This window comes from Chrysochloris asiatica, unplaced genomic scaffold (genome assembly GCF_000296735.1).
Source record: "Chrysochloris asiatica unplaced genomic scaffold, ChrAsi1.0 scaffold00050, whole genome shotgun sequence".
NCBI classification, from domain to species: domain Eukaryota; kingdom Metazoa; phylum Chordata; class Mammalia; order Afrosoricida; family Chrysochloridae; genus Chrysochloris; species Chrysochloris asiatica.
The window spans coordinates 3,988,158-4,003,716 of record NW_006408568.1 but is presented as its reverse complement, the minus strand read 5'-3'; the positions used below and the strand labels follow the sequence as shown (position 1 = coordinate 4,003,716).

Sequence of the window (15,559 nt, the reverse complement as noted above, 5' to 3'; positions counted from 1 at the left end):
TCTCTCATTATCTCATCCTCTTTTCCCTGCCCCGTCTCTCCCTCTGCCCTGAGCCGTGTTGCCATCTGACTCCATCTGACTGCCAGAGGAGAAACAAGAAGAAGCAAAGGCTGCACCCTGTGTCTAGGCCTGTCCCTTCCCATCCTGTGTGTGTGGACCATTTAATTTACTCCTCTTGCCAACTGATTTTTTTATTATCTCTCCTGCAGAACTCAAATGGACACTAAAAAGCCCAGGAAATGCAGTTTAACATCCTTCCCAATTGTAAAAGCAAGAAAGAAACAAACTTTCATCTCTGTGAAGGTAAGGACCATTGAATTTCAGTTGGGGAAAAGGTTGTATCCTGACTTAGGAACGTAGGACCCAGTGATGATGCTTGTGCCTGGTGCTTGTCCACTCCTGGAGGGACAGGTGTAAGGAGAGCAGGCTGTTTGGCAGAGGCAAGTTTGGATGAAGGTGGAGAAGAAAGCAGTGGAAACACCTGAATATAGTTCTTGAGCTTCAAAACTGTGAGGCCTTCATCTGATGAGTAGCTTGTATTTGAGGAGCCCCTGGGCTAGTGTGGTAGCCACAGCACAAGTGGTTCAGTTCTACGCTGCTAACTCAAAAGTACCTAGTAAGAAAGATCTAACACTTTACTGAAAAATCAGTCTCGGAAACCCTATGGAGTGCAGTTCTCTTCTGACACACATGAAGTCAGAAGGGTTTTGCATGAAACTGGAAACAAAACAACCAAAAACTGGGTTAGTGTATCTTTCATGGTATCTTTCATTCTGCTCATAGTCTATATTTGGAACCATAACGGAAGTGTCTGATTAAAATTCAAGGATATTTTTATAAAAACTTTCCCCCCACCACCTTCTGCTTCCGTAAAGGTTTACAGCCTTGGAAATCCTGTACAGGGTCTCTATGAGTCGGAACCGACTCCACGGCACATAACAACAACAACCCCTCCAAGGTATAACGCATAAAAATGGACACTAACAAATCCACTGTTCCCCATCCCTACCCAAAAGAACCAATAGATCTGTTTTGGAAGAAGTGCAGCCAGAGCAGAGCGCTCCTTGGAGGCCAGGATAGCTAAGCTTCGTCTCTCATACTTTGGACATATTGTCCGGAGGAAACAGTCACTGGAGAAGGATGTCATGCTGGGTAAAGTGGAGGATCAGAGAAAAAGAGGAAGACTCCTAATGAGATGGATCGGCCAGGTGACATCATTGATGGAGTCAAGTGTGGTGGAGGTAGTGAGGTTGGCCCAGGATTGGACATTGTTTCCTTCTGCTGTGCATGGGGTCGCTATGAGTCGGTTCCGACTCGATGGCACCTGACAACAACAACAACAACCCTATCATCACCACTTACACCAAAAACAAATATATTTTATCATTCACTAGGTACATACTTTTATTAATACCTAAAACGTATTTCATTGTATAAAATAAAAACTTTCCATAAAATATTTGAAATAGTAAATCTACAGAAATAACAAAGTAATAATAAAGATAACATTGTGTTAGTTCAAATTTTTAAATTGCAAACCACATGGTCTTTTTTAAAAAACTTTTTATTGTGACTTGAGTGAAGGTTTACAGGCAGGGCAGATAAGTTTTATATTCAACAAATCACTTACTTTGCTTCATTACAATGATTGCAATCCCCCCACGCACCATCAGCTAACAGTGTTTACCTCTATTTCCTTTAACTCTTGCACTCCTCCTTGTGTCTCCTGCTACCTCCATCTTCCCTGTGCCAACCTCCCTCATGCTGTATAGTGCCTGTCCCGTCACCAGTGTCAACATGTGTCTACCCTCTAGCCCAGGAATAATTTTCCCTGACCCTACACTCTCCAAGTTACCATCATAGAATGTATCTTAACTTTTTACAACAGAAACCACATGGTCTTGATCATGATTTTATGTTAGCGTAATCATGAAGCGTTTTGCATCTTGCATTCTTGCCCCCTGCACCCCAGCTGCTTGAACTCACATTTATTGAATGCCTATGTGACCCTCAAGGAGCCCTGATAGCAAAGTGGTTAAGTCCTTGGCTACTAACCAAAAGGTTGCTGGTTCAAATGTACCCGAGAGATATGACAGTCTACTTCTGTACAGTCTACTTCTGGAAAGCAGTTCCACTCTGTTCTATAGGATTATGGCACTGCCAGACTGCTGACCACAAAGTCAGGGGTTCAAACCCACAAGGTGCTCCTTGGAAACCCTATACAGGGTCGATCAGAGTCAGATCCGATTTCATAGCAGTTAGCAACACAGGATTGCTATGAGTCAGAATTCATTGGATGGCAGTGGGTTTGGTGGGTAACATGACCCTCAGATGAATCTTAGAAGCAAGTCTTATGTACGTATTAGCCTCCTTTCACAGGCAGAGAAACTGAGCTCCAAGCAGGTTAATTAGTCCCAGGTCATAAACCAATGAGTGGAGGACAGAATTCAAACCAATGATATTAGTTTTCAAACCAATATTCTGACCTTTAAGACTCTGTTCAGTGCCTTTCTATTGAGTGATGACAATGCTGACAAGTGTTGTCCTGTAAATTTCCTTAATACATTTAAATTAATTTTAAGGAAAGACTACTCTGCAGCAGTTACAGAGACAGGAATTAGCAAAAATAAAAATGTAAAACTCTCTTCATGGTGTTTTACAGTAACAATAATTAGAAAATTCACAATATCATTATGAATGGCAATTTAAGCATGTATCTTGCTGTCTTTACGTTGCTGTAATTATTCTGATGGCCCCTAAACAAGTGTCCCTTCATTGTCTGCCCATTTTTCCCAGTGGAGTCCTCCATCCAATGGACCTGAGTAGGGTTAAATATGGAAACAGAAACAAATCAATAACTGTCCTTAGCTCTTGGAATCCTGGGTTTCAATGGATTGTTGTTGTTAGGTGCCATCAAGTTGGTACCAATTCATAGCAACCCTATGCACAACAGAGTAGAACAGATAGAATTCAAACCAATATTCTAAGTTTTCAAACTAATGTTCTTAGTTTTCACTGCCTGATCCTGGGCCAACCTCACAATCATTGTTACTCCTGAGCACATAGCTGCTGCCACTCATTTGGGGTCTTCTTTTTCTCCAACTCTTCACTTTACTAAACATGCGTCCTTCTCCAGTGACTAGTCCCTCCTGATGGATAGTTATATTTATTAGAGGATCAGAAGATGAGTGATAACTCCATCACCTAAAAGAAAACACTGAAGCCAGAGAGCAATGGATCACAAAATATCAACAGCATTAAAAAATACTTTACATATTGAATTTTGGTAAACAGTTCAACAATAAGGGAATTTTTAAAATGTGCTTCTGTCTTAGTGTTCTAGTGCTACTATAACAGAAGTGAAGTCTTACTATAGTGCTGTAAGATAAGCTCTGGACTGCTAACTGAAAGGTTGGTGGTTCAAACCCACCAGCTGCTCCTTGGAAACCCTATACTTAATTGCTGTGAGTCAGAACTGACTCAATGGTACATAACAACAACATAACAGAGAAATCACAGCTCCAGGGGGAGGCTCTCACACTCTCTTTCCACAGTAGGGCACAATCCGTGTCTCTTCTATTCCTAGGTTCTATTGGCGATCATGTGGTTCCATCTATTCCTAGCTTCCTTGGCGATCATGTCGTCTGTGTCTTCCTCTCCATTTGTGCTTGCTTGCTTAATCTGTTCTTTTATTTCTCAAAAGAGATTGATTTAAGACACACCATACACTATGTTGTTGTTAGGTGCCATTGAGTAGGTTCCAACTCATAGTGACCCAATGTACAACTGAACAAAATACTGCCCGGTCTTGAGCCATCCTCACAATTGTTATGTTTGAGCCCATTGTTGCTGCCACTGTGACAATCCATCTCATTAGAGCTCTTCCTCCTTTTTGCTTTGCCAAGCATGATGTCTCTTCCTGACAACATATCCGAAGTACGAGAGACCAAGTCTTACCACCCTCACATCTGAGGAACATTGTGGCTGTACTTCTTCCAAGAAAGATTTGTTTGTTCTTCTGGCTGTCTATTGTGCTTTCAATATTCTTCACCAACACCATAAGTTAAATGCATCGATTATTGTCTTCTTTCTTCATTGTTCAACTCTCACTTGCATATGTTGTTGTTGTCAAGTGCTGTTGAGTCAATTTTGACTCATAATGACCCCATATAGGGTTTCTGAGGAGTAACTGCTGAATTTGAACCATTGACCTTCTGGTTCAAACTGACCTTACAGTCCAGTGCTTATCCTATAGCATCACACATGCATATGAGGCGAATGAAAATACCATGGCTTGGGTCAGGCGCACCTTAGTCCTCAAACTGATATCTTTGCTCTTCAACACGTTAAAGAGGTCTTGTGCATCAGATTTGCTCATTGCAATATATTGTTTGGTTTCTTGACTGCTGCTTCCGTGAATGTTGATTGTGGATCCAAGCAAAATGAATTCTTTGACAATTTCAATCTTTTCTCCATTTATCTTGATTTGTCCAGTGGTGAGAATTTTTGTTTTCTTTACATTGAAGTGCAACCCATACTGATGGCTGTGGTTTTTGATCATCATCAGTGTGTATTTTATGTCCTCGTCACTTTTAAGCAAACAAGGTGGTATCACTGGTTCATCGCAGATTATTAATGAGTCTTCCTCCAATGCCAATGCCATGTTCTTCTTCATATAATCTAGCTTCTTGGATTATTTGTTCAGCACACAAATTGAATTATTGTTGTTGTTAACTGCTATCGAGTCAGTTCCGACTCGTAGTGACCCTGTATTGGGTTTCTGAGGAGCTGCTAGTGAGTTTGAACTGCCAACCTTGTGGTTCAAACCCATCTGGTAGTCCAGTGCTTTATCCCACAGCACCACAATAAGAATGATAAAAGGATACAACTCTGATGCACACCTGTCCTGATTTTAAACCATGAAGTAATCCCTCGTTCTATTCTAATGACTGCCTCGTGGTCTGTATGTAGGTTCAACACAAACACAATTAAGTGCTCTGGAATTCCCTTTCTTTGAAAAGTTATCTATAATTTGTTATGATCTACACAGTCAAATTGCTTTGCACAGTCAAAAACACAAGTAAGCATCTTTCTGGTATTCTCTGCTTTCAGCTAAGATCTATCTGACATTTATACTGATATCCTTTATTTCACATCCTCTTCTGAATGGGACTTGAATTTCTGGAAGCTCCCCATTGAGGTACTGCAGCAACATTTTTTTTTTTTAGTTATTTTAAACAAAATTTTACTTGGATGTGATATTAATGATATTGTTAGAGAATTTCTACATCCTGTTGGATCACTTTTCTTTGGGATGGTCATGAATGTGGGTCTCTTTCAGTCTGTTGACCAGGTCTTCCAAATTTCTTGGCAGAGATAAGTGAGCATCTCTAGGCTGCATTTGTTTGTTGAAGCATTTCAGTTACCACAGATACAATGGCTATAAGGAGATTTATGGTATTTACTGGCATTTTAGGGGTACAACATTTAATCCATAACTCCCTCCTTCAAGACCGCCGTGCTGTCTTCTCTATGCTAACATCGTTGTTAAGTGCCATTGAATCAGTTCTAACTCATAGGGACCCTGTGTAAGGTTTCCTGGGTTTGAACCACTGACCATATGGTTAGCAGTCCAGTGCTTATCCTACGGTGCCACACCAGGACTACATAGTAACATAAGGTTCTTCTATTCTAACTGCCCCTATTCTTAGCCTATGGAGATTCCCTTTGCTTCTAGTTTAGCTGGTAGGGATCACTTTGCTCTTACAGTGGCCCTCATTTACATATGACAGCTCTGCTTTGTAGGAAAATGCTCTGCAGTTACAGTTTATCATAGCTGCCAGTAGAGGGAGCAGTTGCCCTGTCTGAAACCTTCCCACTGTCTCAACAAGTAAACTGAAGGATTTGGAGCTATTTTGCAACTCACTTTAAAGTAAAGGACCCGCAATGACACAAAAGTTAAGGGCTTGGCTGCTAACGGAAGGGGTCATGGTTTGATCCCACCTGCTAGTCCATGAGCGAAAAAGCATGAAGATCTGCTGCTGTGAAATTTTGCAACCTAGGAAACTCTGTGGGGCAGTTCTACTTTGTCACATGGGGTCAACATGAGTCAGAATCAACCCAGAGACACCTAAGAAAAGCATTCAGAGAAAGCAGCTCTGACTTTAGGAGGCCGCAGATCTCTGGCCAGGGTCTCAGCTTGGGTCATCCCAGAGAAGAACCTAGCAGAACATCTGAGAGGGGAGCTCTTTAATTTAGGGTGCGATTTTGCAGTGTCTCTGACAATTAATGTGTAGGTACTCCAAAGTGCATCTTAAATCATACTTCAGACACAGTTTCTCTTTTCAGTATTGGAAGAGACCAAATCTTGCCTTTTGGGGTTGTTTTGTTTTTCTTAATATCCTTGCAATCCTTCCATTGCTAAATTTCTTCTCCTTAGACAGACTTTTCTTCATCACCGTTTCTAAAAGAACTCACTTTTCCAATTACAGTGTTTGTGTGTTAGTTTATGTTTTTATGATCCAATAGAGTAGCCACTGGCTGTGTGAAGCTATGGAGCACTTGATGCATGGCTAGTCCAAATGGAGATAAGCTATAGATTCTGTGTACCAGATTGCAGAGACTCAGTGTTTGAAGGCGAATGTAAAAAAATCCCACTGTACATTTTTTATAACTGGTTGGATTTTATTTTAGCAGTGGTAGAATTCTCACCTTCCATGCTGCAGACCTAGGTTCTACTCCTGACTAATGCACCTCATATACTGCCTCCCTGCACCCATCAGTGGAGGCATCCGTTTAACTATGATGCTGATCAGATTTCAGTGGAGTTTCCAGACTAACCGTGGCCTAGGGAGAGAGGTTTTACTTCTGGAAATCAGCCAATAAAAGCTCTAGGATCACAAAGGCCTTATCTGAAACCAATCATGGCGGTGGTACGGTGCCAGCCAGCATTTTGTTCCTTTATAAATGAAGTCGCTAAGGAGCCTTGGTAGCGCAGTGGAATACCAACCAGCTGGGCTGCTAACTGCAAAGTCAGCAGTTTGAACTACCAGTCTCTCTGTGGGAGAAAGATGAGACTTTTTGCTGCTGTAAAGATTTGCAGCTTCGGAAACCCTATACGGGGTCATTATGATTCTGAACCCGACTCCACAGCATGCACCCACCACCACATGGGGTCACTAGTGTCAAGGCCTGACTCACACGGCAGCTAACAACAAAGTTATATAGAAAAAATGTAAGTATTGATTGCATGTTGTGTTTGTGAGTCAGTTCCAACTCATGCAACCTTGTAAAAGTTTTCCAAGAGCAGCTGATGGGTGGACTTGAACTGCTGGTCTGTGGTTAGCAATCCAGTGCTTATCCTACAGTACCACACCAGGACTCAGGAGTCTGAATATATTGTGCTAACAGCATGCTGTTGTCTTGTGTTGTTAAGTGCCTTCGAGTAGGTTCTGATTCATAGCGACCCTGCATAGGGTTTCCAAGGAGCAGCTGATGAGTTTGAACTGCTGATCTTATGGTTCAAATTAACCTGGAGGTCGTATGGCACCACACCAGGACTCCAGGTTGACATAAAGTAGATTGTATTAAAATTAATCTTGTCTATTCATCTGGTAGCGTAGTGGTTACGAATCGGGCTGCCAACCTTAAGGTCAGCGGTTCGAAACTACCAGCCGCTCCGCGGGAGAAAGATGAGGCTTTCTACTCCCGTAAAGATTTACACCCTCGGAAACCCTGTACAGGGTCGCTATGGGTCGGAACCGACTCAACGGCACTTAACAACAACAACAATTCATCTTTTACCTTTTCTAATGTGGCTACTAGAAAAATTTTAATGGCACACAGGGTTTGCATTATATTTCTATGGGACAGCGTTGCTCTAGATGGAAGGCTTCAGACAGCAGATATTGTTGGTCTGTTTCTGGACTGGATCCCCAGCATGAAGGACTGTACCTGACCCAGATAAACCCTTGCTGTGCTCGTGGAATAAAAACCAGCCGAGTGTTTATTTAGTTACTTCCTTTAAAAATACTTTTTTAGTGTCTATTCTTTGTAGGCATTGTTTTAGTTGCTCAGGATACTGGAGAAAGCAAAACAAACTCATGCACCTTAGAATTGGGATTCTTTGTAGGAAGGCCAGGTGGTGCAGTCAAATGATGAGAATGGTAATGCCAGACCTATTTTCTTCCTCTGTAAAGAGTTGAAATTAAAATAGACCAGTGATTCTCAACTTTGGTTAGACATTAGAATCACCCAAGAGATTTGAAAACTCTTGATACCCAGGCTACATTGCAGACCACTAGAATTAGGACTGTGATAGCTCTGGGGGGCATGGACAATTTTTTTAAACATTATTTTAAAAAGACATCTATTTAAGTAACAGCTTTAAGATCTTGATTGGGTTATTCGTTCTCTCTGCTTGTTGGCTGTGAAACTGGAATAGTAGTGTCTACATCCTTTGATTGTGGTCGGATTGAAGGAGATAAGAGAACATAAGTTCTCTGACTGGTGGATGCTGGAAATTCAATAAATACTGGTTGCTTTTACCTTTCCTCCTTGCCATTTAACAATAAAAGGAGTTTCCTATAGGAGACAGGCTTATAAACGAATCACACAAAAGAGGATTCGATGAGGATCATTTATTCTGTTTTTGTATTTCATTCGTACTCTAGCCTTCCAGCCGTGTCACAATAATCTAATCATTCGGTATTACAAAGGAATCAAATTCACAGTCCTCTATAACTGAGCAGAGAACCCAAAGCAGAGACTCCACTGGTCAATGTTGTCTAGGCTATTAGCACGATACACTGTTATTTATGGTAATTAATTCACCTCCTAAATGCAAATAGGAGATTTAGACTGGAAGAGTTTTCAAGGATCACAGAATCAAAACACTAAACCATTGAAAATGTCACCACCTACCTAGAATTGATGTTTCAATGAAATATAAATAAATAATATTATATATGAGCGCGATGTTTGGGGATGGATTTGGTGCAGAATTGAGAGGTCATTTTTAAACTAAGGGCATGTAATTTCACTATGAAATGAAGTAGCACACCTTTCCCTTCTCCCAATAGGCAGGCTTTGTTTGGTCCTCAAGGAGAGCACTTACGTACTTTCCTCATTCTCTGCTAGGGCCCCAAGCTTCCTCCCGAGATCTACAATATAAGTACAAGTTTCTTTGTATTCTCATTGGTGTTCTCAGCTTGGAGAATGGGAAGAAGAGAGACCTGAGATTTGCCTTCAGTCACTGGAAGCAAGCAGGTGGAGGGGAGTGTCTATGAGGACTAGAGTTCATGGCAAAGTGGCTACATACTTTTACTAAAAGCTTCCTAGGGGCATGACAGATTGAATCTATCTGCTTGGCATTGGAAGTGGAGATAAGGAGATGTTAGTATGCAAACCCTTCTGATATATGTTTGGTTTTTCACATTTGCTCCTTGCAACAGTGTTGAGGAGTGCTAGTGTGGTGCTGTGGATTAATGCGCTGGACTGCAAAGTCGGTTTGAACCAGTGTTGGTAGTTCAAGCTCTCTAACCGCTCCTTGGAAACCCTATGTAGGGTCGCTATGGGTCGGAACTGATTCGATGGCACTTAACAACAACAGTGTTGAGGTTACAGAGATACAAACTGAAATTCAAAAAGATTAAACAAATTATCCAAAGTAATTCTATCAATAATTTCTGAAATCAAGAGTCAGAGTTCATTCTATAATTCCTTAATGCTTTTAAATCATTTTTATTGTTAAATGTTGAGTATAAAAATAATATTTAATAAGTATGTGTAAGTATAAACAATGAACACTCTTGTGGGTATCCAACACATAGTTTTAGAAATAAAACTATTGTGTCCTTGTGTGTGGCACTAATGTGTGCTAATGTGTCAGACTGCAAAGTCACTTGAGCTGCAAGGTCGGTGGTTCAAGCTTACCAGCTGCTCCTTGGAAAAACCTATACAGGGTCGCTATGGGCCGGAATTGACTCAATGGCACTTAACAACAACAACAATTGTGTCCTTCAAGGAGCTCTGGTAGTGTAGTAGTTATGAATCGGGCTGCAAGCCACAAGGTCAGCAGTTCGAAACTACCAGCTGTTCCGCGGGAGAAAGATGAGGCTTTCTGTTCCCGTAAAGATTTACAGCCTCGGAAACCCTGTAACAACAACAACAACAAAAATTGTGTCCTTCGGGGTCCTGGTGTGGCACTGCAGGATAATGTGCGGAATCACAAGGTCAGTATGAGCCATAAGGTCAGAGGTTCAAACACACCAGCCGCTCTTTGGAAACCCTATTCAGAGTCACTATGAATCAGAACTGATTCAGTGGCACTCAGCAACAGCCACAATTGTGTCCTTTGGAGTCCTGGTGTGGCGCTGTGGATAAGCACTAAACTGCTAATTGTAAGGTTGATGATTCAAGCCCACCAGCTGATTCAAATCCAGCCGCTCCTTGGAAACTCTATACAGGGTCGCTATGAGTTGGAACTCATTTGATACAACAAATATTCCTAAACTAGCATGTACCGGTAATGCATTTGGCTTTTACTTGATTGGCCATGTCTGTATTCTGATCAGTCCATGCTAGTTTCATTAGTCTTTAGTATTGTTGATTACCATCTCTAATTCAGGTAGCCTATTCAAGCTCTGGTAGCGTAGTGGTTACAAATCAGGCTGCGAACCGCAAGGTCAGCAGTTCGAAACTACCAGCTGCTCCGTGGTAGAAAGATGAGGCTTTCTGCTCCCGTCAAGATTTACAGCCTGAAACTACCAGCTGCTCCGCGGTAGAAAGATGAGGCTTTCTGCTCCCGTAAAGATTTACAGCCTCGGAAACCCTGTAAAGGGTCACTATGGGTCGGAACCGACTCGACGGCACTAAACCACAACAACATTCAAGCTCACCAGCTGCTCCTCAGAAACCCTATACAGGGTCGCTATGGGTTGGAATTGACTTGATGACACTTAACAACAAAAACAACACTCATTTTACCACCATATTCTACCACATGATTGATCCGTTTTGCAGTGGATCAATAGTGTGAATAAATAGTATGTGTTTTTTTCTTGTGTTTTTGCTTTTAAATATGGTGCTGTTAGGAACAATCTTATTCCTGTCCCTTAATGCATATATGCAGGAATTTGTAGGGTATGTACCTAGGAGCAGAATTGCCGTGTCACAGAGTGTGTGAATATTAATTTTAATTACATAATGCCAATTTGTTTTCGTAAAAGTTTCTGTCAGTGTACTCTTCCATCAGCTGAGTGTACAGTTTTCAGTTGTCCCGTGTTCTTCAATCAACTGATATTGCAGGGCTTCCTATACTGACAATTTAGTAGGTGGATAGGAATCCTGTTGGTGGAGTGGTTAAAATGTTCAGCTGCAAACCAAAAGCTTGGTAGTTTGATTCCATCAGCTATTTGCTATAGGGGAGAAAAGAGACCCCATCTTCAAATAAATAAATATCATAGTGACTATTAAGTCATTGTTGTTGATGTTAGGTACTGTCGAGTCAGTACTGACTCATAGCAAACTTAAGCACAACAGAGTGAAACACTGCCCAGTCCTGTGCCAACCTTGCAATCATTGCTATGTTTGAGCCTATTGCTGCTGCCACTGTGCTAGTTGATGTTGTTGGGGTCTTCCTCTTTTTCTCCAGCCCTCCACCTTACCAATCATGATATGTTTTTCCAGGCACTGGTCCCTCCTGATAAAGCATATAAAGTATGAGAGGTGAAGTCTAGACATCCTGACTTCTAAGGAACATTCTGGCTGTACTTCTTCTTTTAGCAATTCGTGGTACTTTTAATATTCTCCTCAAATTCAAATGCTTCAATTCTTCTACAGTCTTCTTTATTCATTGTCTAACTTCATCTGCCTATGAGGTTATTGAAAGTTCTATAGTTTGGGTCAGGTGCACCTTAGTCCTCAAACTGACATCTTTGCTCTTGAACACTTTAAAGAGGTCTTGTGTAGCAGATTTGCCTGATGTAATACATCATTTGATTTTTTGACTCCTGCTTCCATGAATGTTGATGGTTGATCCATGCAAAATGAAGGCTTGGACAACTTCTATCTTTTCTCCATTTGTCTTGAGGTTAAACAACAACGTTTCACCTATTATTAAACAAACTCATCGAGTTTTAGATTTCCACTATTAAAATTTTTATTTCTGAGTGTATTAATTTGCTTATTTTTAAGTCTGTTTGGTCATTTGTGTTGTTGTTATTGTTAAGTGCCAGCAGGGGATTTCTGACTCATAGTGACCCTGTATAGGGTTTCCAAGGAGCGACTGGTAAGTTTGAACCACCAACCTTGCGATTCAAAAAAACTTTGTGGTCTGGTGCTTATCCTAGAGCGCCACACCAGGACTCCATATTAGGTCTAGTTATCTTGTCATTTGTACCTGAGAATTCTAATATGTGGATTATTTCTTGATCTGATCCTGATACATATAGCTTCTGCTAGCTCTCATTCATAGTGCCTTGTTCCCTCACATATTTTGTAATGATTTTGTTTGTTTACTGTAAGGTTTCTAGGGTTGTTTTACAGACAAATAAAATGGTTTACCCAGGCCACACAGCTAGCCCAGGGTAGAGCAGGAATTCTAACCAGTCTATCTGACTCCAAAGTGCATGTATTTTTCTCTACTCTTTGATGCCATAAAGACTTTTAAGTGATTAATTCTTTCAAAAATCATTTCACAAGTGATTACTGAGCACCTTGCTCAGTAAATGCAGCTGGAGGTACAATAATAAACATTATAAATCTCCTTTTTGTAAAGAATGCATAGTTTCATAGGGCTCATAAGCGTGTAATTAGGCAAGTAACAGTAAGACTGCTAACCATAAAGTTGGCAGTTCAAACCCACTAGCAGCTCCTTGAAAACCCTATACAGGGTTGCTATGAGCTGGAACCGATGAAATGGTAGGCACTTAACAACAACAATATCAGATACATAAATTCACTTTGTTTTATAGGGAATTTCGTATCTAATTTGGGGATTAAATACTTGCTTTTTACATATTTCTATTATCACCTGTATCCAGGCACCATCAGAATGAAACCATGATCCCCTTTGGAGGGGAGGTACTCCACAATCCCTTCTCATTCAGTTTTATGGCAGAACACAGAGGTTATTAGATGGCAGAATGGTTTATTAAGAAGCCACTAAGGGGCTTAGATTCCAAGATTCCAGACACAGGTTTGCTGTGTTAGATGTGTTATCTTCGGCAAGTGCACCTTTATCAGCCTTCCTTTCCCCGTCTGTAAAATGAGACATTGTACTGTAGATCCCCTAAGGTCCAGCATCATGATTTTCCAGGATGCACTAGGCAGAGGCACAGAAGGAAAGTACCCGTTAGGCCATGCACTACATGTGCAGGAATGATGGCATAAACTCTTTCAGGCTTGTTCTGTTGCCTTTCTCTTAGGTCCTAGGGATGGCCACGGTCTCCTTCCTCTACTTCCCTGAGAGACAGAGACTGAGGAGATGAAAACCTGGTACTCCCAAGTGGCTGGCCAACTTTCACTCTGCTAATGGGTCTCCAGAGTCCAGTCTTGGCTGTGGGTATAATCAGGAGGCAGCTCCTCCCTGTCTAGGAAGCCTGCGCTGTGTCAGTCATACACAGGACAGGGGCTTTGTGTGCACACTCCTGGCTACAAGCGGCAGTGGAAGAGATACCGTAATTTGGCTAAAGTCTGGCAGTGATGGTAGCTTAATCCCTTAGCTGGGAATATGAGAAACCTAGGAATCTCCTTCTAGCTCCCTGCAGTTCTCTGCTGGGCCTAAGAGTCTAACCTGTTGTGTTCCTTAGAATTTCCCCACAGTATTCTCCTCTCTAAGCTTGTCACACCCTCTCCTGACATTAAAGCATTTGTTTTGAACTCTTGGTCTCTCTAATCTCTGGGAAGGAATTATGGAGCCCATAAGAAAGACACTGCGATTTGGTATCACAGAATTTAAGCTTCATAGGCTCCAACCTCAAGCAGACACTCAGGAATATTTTTGTTGTTGTTTTAAATGAGGAGGTGGAGAAAGAGACAAGGAGGAGCCACCTGAGAAAAGCAGCCAGGCAACCTGTGAGGTCTGCTGGAGGCGGGGCCCTTGGGTGGAGGTGTGCCTTTCTGAAGCGACTGGGTGGCTGGGAGCCTGAGGACCAGGATGGCCCCAATGTGTGCTGGGAGCCTGGCTGCTTTCTCCTCAGCACTTTACACATGAGGAGGACATCGAGGGCTCAGTCCAAGGTAATAAGACGAGGTAGTACCTTCTCAAGGTTCTGCTCTAACTAGCCTGGAACTACTATCCTTTAGCAGGGGGCAGGGAATAGATGCCCCAGTGATCTATGAGCTAATGGTACTGAGTTTTTTACTCAACATGAAGGAGGAGCGGGTGCCTGTTGTGGGTAGAGGCCTGACCTAACAGAAGGCATAGGTGGAAAAGGGAAGGTGGAGGGCCCCAGGGGAGGCGACATTGATCTAGGACACAGGATTGGAGATTTCTGCCTTTCTATACCTCATTCTTCTGCTCTGACATTGATCTAGGACACAGGATTGGAGATTTCTGCCTTTCTATACCTCATTCTTCTGCTCTGACATAGAGGTAACATGGCTGAGTCAGTAGGACCCTGCTTGATTAGACTTGAGGATTGTCTTTTTGTGTAACTCCTCAGTACCTGAAAGCCTTCCATGACTACAGATTTTTTAAAATTTGAAACAAAATGTTTCTTATTCCTGGCATTTTGTTTGAAAATGCAATTACCGTTGAGAGGGAGGTATTGGGGCTTGGGCTTTGCGGGGGGGATCAATTACAAAGAGAAGTGCTGGGGAGTAGGAGAGCCCTGGTCTCTATTGTGAGTGGAAGTCACTAGGACTGGGAATGAGGCCATACTGGGGAAAGGGTAGACAAGCAACTGGAGAGGAATGCTGAAGTTATCAAAGCTCAACTGTTTTGCTATGACTTGTTTGTTGTTGTTGTTGAGTGCTTTCAAGTCAATTGTGACTCATAGTGACCTTGTATAGGGTTTCCAAAGAGAAGCTGGTGGGGTTTGAACTGCCAACCTTAAGGGTCACAGTTCAGTGCTGATCCTACAGCACTATACCAGGAGTCCTAAGTATCGGAATGATGCTATACTGGGGAAAGGGTGAGCTAACAACTCGAGAGGAAAGCCTAAGTCAAAGCTTAGAGCTGTGCCTATCTTTCAGGATAAGCACTATGTCTTTCTGCTCCTCTCTCCTCCAGTTTCCCTACCCTTACGTCTATGTTCTTTTCTCTCTGGTGTTTTAACAACCATTACTTGGTGTGGCACTGTGGGTTAATGTGCTGGACTTCAAGGTCAGTTTGAATGGCAAGGTTCAAGCTCACCAGCCGCTCCACGGAAACTCTACAGGGTCTCTATGAGTCAGAACCAACTCAAAAACACTTGACAACAATAATATGCGAAATACCATTTAGACTTTGGGATTCTAAGATAAGTCGCAGGTCTTTTATTAAAGAGTCTTAAAGTCTAGCAGGAGTCTTCGTGTAGCACTGTAGAATATGCACTGGACTGGTAACTGCAAGGTT

The 15,559-nt window shown here is 41.9% G+C and overlaps 1 protein-coding gene across 1 annotated transcript in view; it reads left to right on the top strand.

Moving 5' to 3' along the window:
• DYRK4 (dual-specificity tyrosine-(Y)-phosphorylation regulated kinase 4) overlaps positions 1-15,559 on the top strand; it is a 73,304-nt gene that overhangs the window by 983 nt on the left and 56,762 nt on the right. Inside the window, exon 2 of the mRNA XM_006862767.1 lies at positions 210-303. Coding sequence (XP_006862829.1) covers positions 210-303 — 94 coding nt within the window. The remainder of the gene's footprint in view (positions 1-209; positions 304-15,559) is intronic.